This window comes from Felis catus, chromosome D1 (assembly GCF_018350175.1).
Source record: "Felis catus isolate Fca126 chromosome D1, F.catus_Fca126_mat1.0, whole genome shotgun sequence".
In the NCBI taxonomy this organism is placed as follows: domain Eukaryota; kingdom Metazoa; phylum Chordata; class Mammalia; order Carnivora; family Felidae; genus Felis; species Felis catus.
This window is the reverse complement of record NC_058377.1, coordinates 33062565-33075392: the sequence shown is the minus strand read 5'-3', so window position 1 is coordinate 33075392 and position 12828 is coordinate 33062565. Positions and strand designations below refer to the sequence as shown.

At 36.8% G+C, this 12828-nt stretch overlaps 1 protein-coding gene across 2 annotated transcripts in view; it reads left to right on the top strand.

Moving 5' to 3' along the window:
- ARHGAP42 (Rho GTPase activating protein 42) overlaps positions 1-12828 on the top strand; it is a 327384-nt gene that overhangs the window by 287685 nt on the left and 26871 nt on the right. For both annotated transcript variants that reach the window (XM_003992599.6, XM_045038578.1), the window contains exons 14-19: positions 114-188; positions 1136-1220; positions 1841-1899; positions 5366-5471; positions 10620-10779; positions 11959-12103. In XM_003992599.6, the coding sequence (XP_003992648.3) occupies positions 114-188; positions 1136-1220; positions 1841-1899; positions 5366-5471; positions 10620-10779; positions 11959-12103 (630 nt within the window). The remainder of the gene's footprint in view (positions 1-113; positions 189-1135; positions 1221-1840; positions 1900-5365; positions 5472-10619; positions 10780-11958; positions 12104-12828) is intronic.

The following is a 12828-nucleotide window of genomic DNA, read 5'->3' as shown; positions in this document are numbered from 1 at the left end:
ATTGGATAAGTAACTTTCAAATTCTGCATAGGGAAATGCCAGATGTTTTCAACATTCTGTACTTGTGATGCTATGTCTAAAGACATTCTTTTGTGGTTTTTCCTTCTCATTAGGCATCACTATTTTAGGCCTCTACCGAATAGGAGGAGTGAACTCCAAAGTTCAGAAACTCATGAACACAACATTTTGTAAGTTTTGAATGAAGCTAGTTACTTAATTTTTGTATTATAGATAATCCATACCATAGGTTTCTTTGAGATATATACTACTGCTGTTCTTTGAATATTTTCAAGAAATATTTAAAATTAACATTTGCATTCAGTTTTTAATGTTCAGTTATAATAGATGATTAATTAGAATTTGAGAGAGAGCCTTTTCATAATATTGAACTTTTTCTCAAGTGTCCTTTGGTTAGCTAGAGACACAGTGAGATTTATGGATACTAGATTCAGATTGCCTGGCTTAGAATCCTAATTCACCACTTAAAAGCTTTGTGACTTTGGATAATTTGTTTAACTTCTCTGTGCCTCAACCTTCTCATTCATAAAATGGAGAAGATAATAATAATGCCTGCTTCACTGAGAGTGTGAGGATTGAATACGTTAATCCATAAAAGTATTTGGAAGCATGCCTGGCACATAACAAATGCTCAGTGATGTTAGCAATTAACAATAATTTTATTTGGAAAACTATTATTCCACAAGGAATCTTTGAGGTTTATAAAGTGTCAAGAGTGAAACTTGCACCAATTCACACAAACAACAATCCTAAGGTTAACTCTGTTGGCATCCTAAGAAATCAATGTCTCTGACCTACTATGTTTATATCCATCTTCTTTTAAAAAAATTTTTTTAATGTTTATTTATTTTTGAGAGAGAGAGAGAGAGAGAGAGCCAGCGAGCAGGGGAGGGGCAGAGAGAGAGGGAGACACAGAACCCGAAGCAGGTTCCAGGCTCCAAGCTGTCAGCACAGAGCCCAATGCGGGGCTCAAACTCACGAACTGAGATGACCTAAGCTGAAGTCAGACACTCAACCGACTGAGCCACCCAGGCGCCCACTTTGTGTCCATCTTCTTAATGGTGCAAGTGATGTTTTGAGCTGTACAGTTTAAACATCTTATTTTTATTCTTTACAGCTCCAAAATCCCCTCCTGATATTGACATTGATATTGAATTGTGGGATAATAAGACAATAACAAGTGGGCTGAAAAACTACCTCAGGTAAGGAGTGTTTAACTCGTACTCTGCATGTGATGTCTCTCTTAACCTCTGTGGGCATTGCCATATGACTCCATGGAACACCTGTGTGTGAGCTTCACTCCTTAGAGCAATTCTTTCACCTCACATGAAATAGCATAAGGTGGTAATGTTTGTGTTTAGTGTTTTGGAACTTATACTTGGTTTTTCAACTAATAAACTTTAGAAGCTGCAATATTTTATGAATACTAAATAATAGTTTGTTTCATGTTAAATTTGAATGTAGTGTTTTCATGTATTTTTTAAAAATAAGTTGAAAGTGAAAGTTGTTTTTTGTTTGTTTGTTTGTTTGTTTGTTTTTAATTTAACTATAGTCCCCATATCTGAGAGAGATTTTTGCTGTTGTGGTTCAACAGTTCTTACAAAGTGAAAAAATCATTTTCCAGTCTGTCCTTTTAGCACAGTTGTGCCAAAAAATGCTGCTAAAGGGCCTTCTTTGAGGTCTGCATTTTGGGACTGCCTGGAATCACCCTCGTAGGACTTTATCCTACTCCCTAATTACCCAATTCTTAAAGAAGTACTAGAAATTCAGGGGAAATAAAAAGATATTGCCATTCTAATGCCCTCTTCTTTCTCCGTTGTAGGTGCCTTGCAGAACCACTGATGACTTACAAGTTACACAAAGATTTTATTGTTGCAGTTAGTAAGTACACTTCCATTGAATGCATTATAATTGACATAGTTTTATGCTGTATCACTTAGAGGTATAAATTTAAACCAGGTAGTTAAGATTTTCCTACATATTGCTTAAGAAACTATCAATCTGATGCTTAATAGCTGACAATATGGTTTGTAAGCAAGTAAGAAATTGCAGAATGGTAGATTAAAGACCTAAATGTGAGACGTGAAACCGTAAAACCAGAAGACATTTGTAGTTTCTTTGACATTAACTAAAGAAACATTTATCTAGATGTGTCTCTTCTGGCAAGGAAATCAAAAAGCAATTGGGAGGGCACTAAAATAAAAAGGTTTTACACAGTGAAGGAAACCATCAATGAAACAAAATGGCAACCTCCTGAATGGGAGAAAATATTTGCAAGTGTTATATCCAATAAGGGGTTAATATCCAAAATATGTAAAGAAGTTACACAACTCAACACTAAAAAACTAATATGATTTAAAAAGGGGAAGACCTGAAGAGACATTTTTCCCAAGCAGACATACAGATGGCCAATAGACATATGAAAAGATGCTTAACATCACTCATCAACAGACAAATACAAATCAAAACTACAATGAGATATCACTTCACACCAGTCAGAATGGCTAAAATTAATAACACAAGAAACAAGTGTTGATGAGGATGCAGGGGGAAAAAAAGAAACCCTCTTGCACTGTTGGTGGGAATGCAAACTGGTGCAGCCACTCTAGAAAACATTATGAAAGTTCCTCAAAATATTAAAAATAGAATTACCATATGATCCAGTATTTCTGCTAGTATTTACCCAAAGAAAACGAAAACACCATTTCAGAAAGATAATGCACCCCATGTTTATTGCAGCATTATTTACAAGACATAACAACAACAGAAGTGTCCATCAATATATGAATGGATAAAGAAGATGTGGTATATATATACAATGTAATGTTACTAAACCATAAGAAAGAATGAAATCTTGACCTTTGCAGCAACATGGATGGACCTAGAGGGTATAATGCTAAGTGAAATAAGTCAGATAGAAAAAGACCAATACCATATGATTTTACTCATATGTGGAACTTAAGAAACTAGAAAAAGAAAAAGACAAAAAGGAAACAAACTCTTAAATACAGAGAACAAAACTGGTGGTTGTCAGAAGAGAGGTAGAGAGTGGAATGGGAGAAATAGATAATGGGAATTAAGAATACACTTTCCTTGATTTAAAAAATATTGAAGAATGAATTAAAAGATTTTGTCACTTAATAAGACTTCTTTGGAGTGACTGGTGTGCTAACAGGAATTATTTTAAATACATTTTACTCAGTCGATGAATGTCAGTACCTTACAAGAGCAACTTTATTGTTAAATTGACAACACTACAAAAATGCAGTTATGCCACCCACTCATACTCATGTGCTATATTCCTAAATCTGGAGAGTAAAGTCAGGTATTTGGGGCAGGTAACAGGCACTTCCAACAATCCTTCGCCCCCCCCCCCCATTATCACATATCTATGTCATTTATTTAGATCTATGATTGCCATAATAGGAGATATATAGATAGGCTTAATTAAAAATTGTGGGGAGGGGCTCAGTGAAAAACATGTAGCCTGAAAAATTAGAAATATGTACTTTTAAAACACTGAGATGAAAGTGCTGGGTTGCCATCTCAGCCATCACAACAGTTTGTAACTGCTAGGCATTAGCATTTCATTGTTAAGATATATGAGGTGTGACTGTACCAAGTATTTTTCACAGTCCAAGAAAGAAAGCATTTGCATTAATTTATTGCCATGCATTATAATGTCACAGGTAATGTTGTCTGCTGATAAGTGTCAGATAACGTTGTGACCTTGGTTTTCAGTCCAGCATACATGACTGATCACATGGTCTCATAAACACCTATACCACTTAGCTTTCTCCTGAAACCTCTCCACTCTATATTCTCTTCATCAGAATCTATTAGATGAACAAGACCTTAGAAATATATAATTTCACCCCTCATTTTACTGACTAGGTCCCAGAGTGGGCAAGTGACTTTCTCCACGGTACTAGTAAATTGATGGCAAAATCAGGGCTATAAGCCAATTTTTTTGACTCTTAACCTAGAACTTACTTACAGAAATTTTGTGTTATAACATGGCATTTGAGACACTTAGTTAAGTGCTAAATGATCTGGTTGTTTTAATAAAAGCATTTGGTCATAAGATTTTTTTTTCTCCACTTCCATGGCAAATAATAATCACATTATTCACTACCATGATAATTAAAATATATTCCTATGTATAAGAATTCATCTTTTGTCTGGCGCAAAGATAATCCCATGTAGTAGATAATAAGGTAATAAAACTAAGTATTATTTGGAAATTTAGCTCTGTAAAAAGGGGAAGTTGTTCAGAAATTAAAAGGTGCCTCACAGAATTCCCTGGAAAACAGTATGGATTAGGCCCTCCATGGGCCTGCAACTAGGAACTACAGAATTGGGAGTTTATGTTTCTCTCCCCACCCTTTTAGGAGCATCTCTTCTCTCTGTTCTTTGCTGCATATCTACCTCATTCTTATCTCCCTTTCCAGTTAGATTTTCTTGGCTTTGGAGCATATTTGGTTATGCCATCCCTAGTTTTACACTATATGCCATTTCACATACTCAGCAGACAGATCAGAGTTTTGATGTCTCCATTCCAACCCCTGGGAGACCTTGTGTTTGGCCCAGCATGAGCCAGCTCTTTTCCCACCTCATGTTCCGCACCTTTCAGAGAAAGGGCTTGGCATGGTGGGTAGTCACCCTAGAATTAGTTTATTGTAGTAAGAGTATGTTAATAGATCTTCATTCTGAAGTGTTAGCCTTTTCTCTAGCAGACATGTCAACATGTTGTCTTTTGCCTGGCAAACTAGACTTACTTTAGATTTTTTTTTCTTCTTTTCAGATTTCCCATTGTCAGCATGGGCTTAGAATCTATTAGGCCTCTGCATAATAATACTGACACCTCAGAAAAGTAATTCCCTGTTATCTTTAAATCTACAAAATTTGGAAAGGAATGCCTTCTTCCTTCTGTCTGATGGAGTCACTAGGAGGTTTCTGTGTGATAGAGTATATTATATTGCCTGGAACATTAGGCAGTCTGTACCAATAGCTGTGATCACTCCATTGCTAAAGTTTTGATTTTATCCTTGTGTAGCAAAACCAAAGCAGGCGATGAGTTCTGGTTGGTTGTATAGAAGTTCAGTGGCTATGAGCACAGGTCTGGATTAGATGGAACTGGGTTAGTCTGGCATATTTACTTAACTAACTTCATGACCATGGTCAGGTTACTCAACCTCTCTAAGCCTTAGAGAATGATAGTGATGAACTGCATGAAGCAATGTTTATAAGGCATGAGGGTGGGAGTGTTTATAATGTTTAGATTATTAATGTTTATGTACACATTTGAATGCAATTAAAACTTGATCATTCAACCTTTATGTTATAGAATCTGATGACCAAAACTACCGGGTGGAAGCTGTACATGCATTGGTGCACAAATTGCCAGAAAAAAACAGAGAGATGCTGGACATCTTAATAAAGCACCTTGTCAAGTAATTATCTGATTTATGTTGTTCACTTAACTACTTGTTCAACTGTTAAAGTTAGACCTTGTTCATATCTTTCTAAAGTGTATGATGGTGGTATAACATTGTTATAATTAGAGTCCACTGAATGTTTCAAAAATGATGTGGTAGTTTGTTTTTAAGATATATCTGTGTGTGTGTGTGTGTGTGTGTACCTGTGTATGTTTACACTATGCAAATGATTAATATCCTTTACAACTGTTAAATTAATGATGAAAACCTTACATGTCAACTTAAAAATATGAAGGAGTTTGAAGCCCTAAGTTTGAAGATCAGTTCTGTGTACTACAAGTGTCAACAGTTCTGCCAGGTCAAAGTGCCACTGTAATGTTAGCTTCTTTTTCTCAATTCGTAGCATCACTTGGTCTCTGAAGATTTTTCTGACTCTGCTGTTAGTTCATCTATATATTTTTAAATGTCTATAAACAGATACTGTATTAGCCAAGTTTCTCCAGAGAAACAGAACCGACCAGATGTTTGTGTATATGTAGCTATACATACACGTGTGTGTGTGTGTGTGTGTGTGTGTGTGTGTGTATGGTGTATGTATATGTGTGTGTGTATATATAGATATATATGAGAGAGAGATTGATTATAAGGAATTGGGCTGTGCTACTGTGAAGGCTGTTAAGTCTAAAATCTGCAGGGCAGCTGGTAGTCTGCAGACCCAGGGAAGAGTTGACATTACAGCTCTAATCCAGGGCAGTCTAGAAGCAGAATTGCCTCTTCCTCAGAGGAAGTTAGTCTTTTTTAAGACTTTAAACTGATTGGATGAGGCCCACTGACATTATAGAGGGTAATCTACTTTACTCTAAGTCTACTAATTTAAATGTTAATCTTATGCAAAAAAAAAAAATACCTTCACAGAATGATCTAGAATTATGTTTGATCAAATATCTGGGTACTATGGCCTCATAAATCTGTCTGAAGATTCTTTCTCTCTCCCTTTCTCACACACACACACACACACACACACACACACACACACACTTGCCATGCTGCTGTAAACAAAAGTCCAAATTCAGATTTTAAACTTAAGAATTCCTTACGGCCTCATTTACAAATCAGGATATTTTCCATCTTAGTAAGTACTGTGATTCACAATGAAATGATTACTCCTTCCTTGCTTACTACAAGTAGTAACCCAGTTTATGCTAATTTGAGCCAGGCACATTTGAAATAGTGCTACATAACATATCAATAAGTCTCATCTTAACCTGCAGATGAGATAATACGAATTGCCCTCCTGCCCCTTGAAATAAGGAAATCCATTAGAAACTACATCATTTGAAGTTCATTATAAACTGTTGCCATGGCAATACCTCTTTTAGTTAGTGAATAAGGACTCTTTGTCAGATTTAGTCTTGAATTATGTTTTGAATTGTGTGACCTGTTCATGAAATTTAACCACACTGTATGTATTGGGCATTCTCTTGCTGTATTCAAGCTAATTTTCTAGCAAAGCCTTTATTTATTTATTTATTTATTTTGAGAGAGACAGAGAGGGAAAAAAAAATCATGAGCAGGGGAGGGGCAGAGAGAGAGGGAGAGAGAATCCCAAGCAGGCTCTGCACTGACAATGCAGAGCATGGGGCTCCAACACAGGAACAATGAGATCATGACTTGAGCTGAAATCAAGAGTCAGTCACTTAACCAACTGAGTGACGCAGGCACCCCTCTAGCAAAGTCTTTTTAAACACACTTTTTATATATATATATAATTTTTTTAATGTTTATTTATTTTTGAGAGAGACAGAGAGAGACAGAGCACGAGCAGAGAGAGAGAAGTAGACACAGGATCTGAAGCAGGCTCCAGGCTCCGAGCTGTCATCACAGAGCCTGATGTGGAGCTTGACCTCACAAACCACGAGAGATCATGACCTAAGCTGAAGTCAGACACTTAACCACTCCTTAAATGTGCTTTTAAAAGCTACATGAGTGTCACATAAAATGTTTTTTGTTTAATTATCCAGAATGTTAAGTGAACTCAAACTCCCCCCTCTTTGTGAATGTGCATGACTTTAGTACAGGGAATAGCAGAGGATACTATCTGGCCATAGAAGAGTGCTTAAAACTCTTTTGCCCATCCTTCATCACCATTCCTGGCTTTTTTCCTGAACCTATATGAAGGTCAATCTTCACTGACTAAGCAGTATTTTTGGAACGTGTATCCAATCACCGGTGACTTATTTAAGTAGACTACAAACAAGTAATAACATTCTTGGTCCCTGGCAACCTTAATATATCTGAAGAAGAGAATTTAAGGCCAATCGTCTGGATTGGTTACTGGTCTAAATTAGGACCAGTGACTAAAAGATTGATTGCAAATCTCCATTAATTAGCTCTGAGACATGGTGTAAACCATTACTTCCTTTCTGAGACTCCTTTTCTTTGTCTTTAAAACAAAGGCCATCTGTGGTCTCTTCTTTGACTCTAACTTTGAATATTAAAAAAAAAATGTTAGAGAGAGAGAAATACAGAGTGTGAGTGTGGGGGTGGGGGTGTTGCAGAGAGAGAGAGACACACACACAGAATCTGAAGCAGGCTCCAGGCTCTGAGCTGTCAGCACAGAGCCCAACATGGGCTCAAACTCACAAACCATGGGATCATGACTTGAGCCAAAGTCAGATGCTTAACCAACTGAGCCACCAAGGTGCCGCTCTAACTTTGAATTTTTAAAAGGGCAATTGGGTGTCTGTTCCATACAACAAGTTGAGGAAATGAGGTGCAGAAATAGCTGAAATGTGAGGTGATAAGTGTCTATATTGATTGAGTTAGCTCAGCGGAAGGGAAATTCAGTGAAGAGAAAATTGCTCATCAAAATATTCCATCTCTTGAGCAACACAATCATAAACTCACCTTTTCAGAACCATTTTTTTAAGAATTCCAAATTCACTCCCCATGAGTTTAATATTAATCGTATTCCAGTTTATTCACACTACCAGGAACTCTTACATTTTAGCAAGAGTGCCTAAAGCCAATTTCATTACAAGGAAGACTGTTAGTTGAGATCATATTTCCTGTAACTCATTATTTAATTTTATCAACCCTATAGGGATAGTTATTCTTTATAGATGAGGAAACTGAAGCCTAGAGTTATTAAATAACTTGGCTGATTGCACCCAGCTTCGAAGTTGGATGGATCCAAGCTTTAAATGCAGGCAGACTCAGTACCTTTACATACTACTTTCTTAGTAGATTCTTTAATACATACTAAACAGTAAATATATAATATTTGTCTATATAAAAAGGAAATGTGGAATGAAACTTCTTATTCTAACCAAGAGCTTCTTAACTAGTGCTTTCTCAGGCACAAGGGAAAAATTCAGTAAGTGAGACAGCTAACTCTTCCGGTCCTGTGCTAGGATTTACATAGGTATTCAAAATCCTGGATTCCCCATAAAATTTTACTTTTGCTTATGGAATGTAGTTAGTGATGCACACTTAGTCAGGTATAACCATGATCTTGTGTTCAGTGCTCCTTTCCAGAACTTCATATTTTTTTTTATTTTTTTAAATTTTTTTTTCAATGTTTATTTATTTTTGGGACAGAGAGAGACAGAGCATGAACGGGCGAGGGGCAGAGAGAGAGGGAGACACAGAAACGGAAACAGGCTCCAGGCTCTGAGCCATCAGCCCAGAGCCCGACGCGGGGCTCGAACTCACGGACCGCGAGATCGTGACCTGGCTGAAGTCGGACGCTTAACCGACTGCGCCACCCAGGCGCCCCTCCAGAGCTTCATATTTTAACAACATGCCTGGAAGTAAGATAGAAAAGGCAGTGTATAACCTAGAAGATTGGTCTAATGAATGAGGTTTTCTTTTAGGAATATGTCCAATTCCAAAATTAAGTAATCAAAGTCATTTTTTTAATGTTTTATGGTTTATTCTTGAGAGAGAGAAAGAGCATGAGCAGGGTAGGGGCAGCGAGAGGGAGACACAGAATCCAAAGTAGGCTCCAGATTCTAAGCTGTCAGCACAGAACCCGACATAGGGCTTGAACTCACAAGCCATGAGATCATGACCCAAGCCGAAGTCAGACCCAACTGACTGAGCCACCCAGGCACCCCTAGTCAAAGTCAGTTTTGATAGTTACTGGGATTACTTTGCTAAAGTCAGTAATACCAGAGGCTTTTTCTTTCATTTCCATTTTTAAGCCAGCATTGATGTGACCACATCTCCTTCTCTTACTGTTTGCCAACCACAGTGCCCAGCCCTAGGGAGGCACTGAGGGAAGTTTTGAATGAATGGATAGGTGGATGGGTGGATGGATGGAAGGAAATAAGGAAGGAAAAAAAGGAAGGATAGAAACTTGCATTGGCCAGTTGTCTTATGTAGGGAGCTTAAGAAAACCACAGACTTCTATTCAGAAAACCTGGATTGAAAGAGCATCTCTGTCCCTAATTTGCTGTGACCTTGAGTACATCATTTTTACTTTAGGAGGTTTTTAACCTACATAATAGGAAAAACTGACTTTCTGGGAGGATTAAATGAAATAATGTCTATGAAAATGCCTGGCACTAGGTACTCAATAATATGTTTAGTATATCTGAATATAATTCCAACCAACCTAATTTGAACCATCTGTTCTAAAAGAAGTATAGTGCCCTAGAGAATACCTAACAGTTGATAATCTCTGTAGGATAATTGTACTCTATTTAGGATATCAAGATTTATTCCTTTACTGTTTATTTATTTTTTGAGAGAGAGACAGGGGGAGGGGCAGAGAGGGAGACACAGAAGCCAAAGCAGGTTCCAGGTTCCAGGCTCCAAGCTGCCTGTCCAGAGCCCAACGTGGGGCTTGAACTCACGAACTGTGAGATCATGACCTGAGCTGAAGTCAAATGTTTAACCGACTGAGCCACTCAGGCGCCCCGAGATTTATTCCTTTAATTAACCTTTGTAATTAATTTTACTTAGCTAATGTTAACTTTTTATGTCTTTTTAGGCTATACCCACTCATGACAATTAGGAGTAGCTAAACCTGACAATTTGGGAAAATTAACCTATAATGGCATATTTTACATTCTATTTATGCCACAAATTTGATAAATGAGAACCTTTCATATTTATTAAACTTTTAACTTATGTTATTTTTGTTGCTTGTATTTGCAGAGTATCACTACACAGCCAACAAAATCTCATGACTGTCTCAAATCTTGGTGTCATATTTGGCCCAACTCTAATGCGAGCACAAGAAGAAACTGTGGCTGCCATGATGAATATTAAATTTCAGAATATTGTAGTTGAAATTCTGATAGAGCACTATGAAAAGGTAAGCTGAATTTTCATGTTGAAGTATCAAATCTTGTATTTTGCTTTTAGGAAGGAATTTTCTGTTTGTATTATCTATGAGTTCATTGTGATCTCAGATTCTTATAAAGTATGAGTCCTGTCCATTTTGTATAAATTGCTTCTTCATGAGGACATTGATGTCCTTTTTTCTTGTTTAGTTTTTAAATGCTTCTCAAAATTCTCCAGGTAAATGATTTCCTTTCCTTTTACATCATTTACTTTTCAAATTTTCTTCTTTAGTATTTATGTCGTGAATTTTTCACTCATATTGAGAGAAATTTGTTAGAATCACTTGGTAATTAAGTCTATTTTTAACCTTTTTATCTCCCTGGAATTAGACTTAACAACAACAGTGATATTCTCAATAAAGCAATAGAATTCCAGGAACAGAGTCTTAAATTCCTCTCTACATCCAGTCCTTAAACATGGTTTCTTTAACAAGATTGAGATCTTAGAATAACTGTGGAAATGGAAATTGGGAAAGTCAAATTGATTGGATTATTAAGCAAATGCAGCCATTAAACATCAAAACATTTGTGATTCATTTATGCCTGGTCTAGTGTTTGTGAAAGACTATGCCCCTCTCCTTCCCTTAGTCCCTTCCTGGTACCTGTAGAAGAATATCTTTCACTTATCTAAGATTGTAAGCACTCACAACCCAAGACCACATGGGGGAATTCTGTAGCCCAGTACAGACCTCTACCTGCAGCATGTCATATTCGTGACAGCACCTTTTCCTGAGAAGCAAGGAACTGCTTGACTTGGAAGTGATACGGAATGAACCTTTTCCCTTCAGGCTATGTTCAGCATGAAGTGAGAAATAAAATATCACAGAAAAGAGTCAAGATGTCTTGACACAGACATTTGTTCATATTTGAAAGGTTTCTTTAAAATTATTGGAAAATTTTCTGAAATTCATTGTTGGGAAATTGGAGAGGATAAAAAAGAAAACACAGAGAAGGAACATTACTCAGTGTAAGTGGAAAAGTATAATTGCTGTAGTATATTTTTTGTATCAAGCATCTCTTACCATGAAGCTGATTAAATAGCAAATGGTTCTGATATTATTTAATAACTCTAAAATATAATTTTATCATGAAAATGGCAATTCCCCCTTTTACTGACCTCTATCCATTTGTTTGGGTTTTTTTGTATGTAGATTTTTCATACTGCCCCAGACCCAAGCATTCCTCTTCCTCAGCCTCAGTCTCGATCTGGATCCCGAAGGACAAGAGCAATCTGCCTTTCCACAGGTTCCAGGAAGCCCAGAGGAAGGTATACACCGTGCTTGGCAGAACCTGACAGTAAGTGTGACTGCTTTAGGGAGAAGCTTTCTTCATTCTTTGATTTAGCCTTACTTCACCTTTTTGATAATTAGGGTAGAAATAAATAGAAAATGATCTTAATGATACTGTCTCCCAAACACCCCCCGCCCCGCATTTATATATTCTTTGTCAGTGTAGTTACAAGGTACTTTGAACAAACAAATTCATTACTACTACAAAGGAAAAAAAATAGTTTGCTCAGTGCCCTTTTTTCTGCAACTGTGATTAAGAACATCAGGTACTACTTTGTAGCAGGTTTTGTCCTATTGTTAAAGAGGTAGAGAAGAAAGCAAGAAAAATTCTGGCTGAAACCGTCAGTTTCTTTCTTCCTATCACATTATGTCCTTAAAGCATCATCTCTTGGGTATCAAAGTGTCTGAGAGAGAGAGAGAAAAAAAAGAAATAAATAGAGAAACCACACTACACATTATCACTAACTTCCCATTCTGAACCCAACACCACAGTGAAGTGGGTGGCAGCTTAAGCCCACAGTGGATGTTAAATTTGTGGCTGTTCTTACTTTACTTTATACCCTTAAGCCTCCCAATTTTTCTCACAGTCAGTATTTAACAAAAAATACTAATTTTTAATTTAGATATGTTCAAATTATTATAGTTTTAGGAACATTAAAAAATAATCTGTTAAATAGCCAGTTTCTTATGTTGCTATAATCTTGGTAGGAAAAGAAAAAGTCTTTTCTTTTA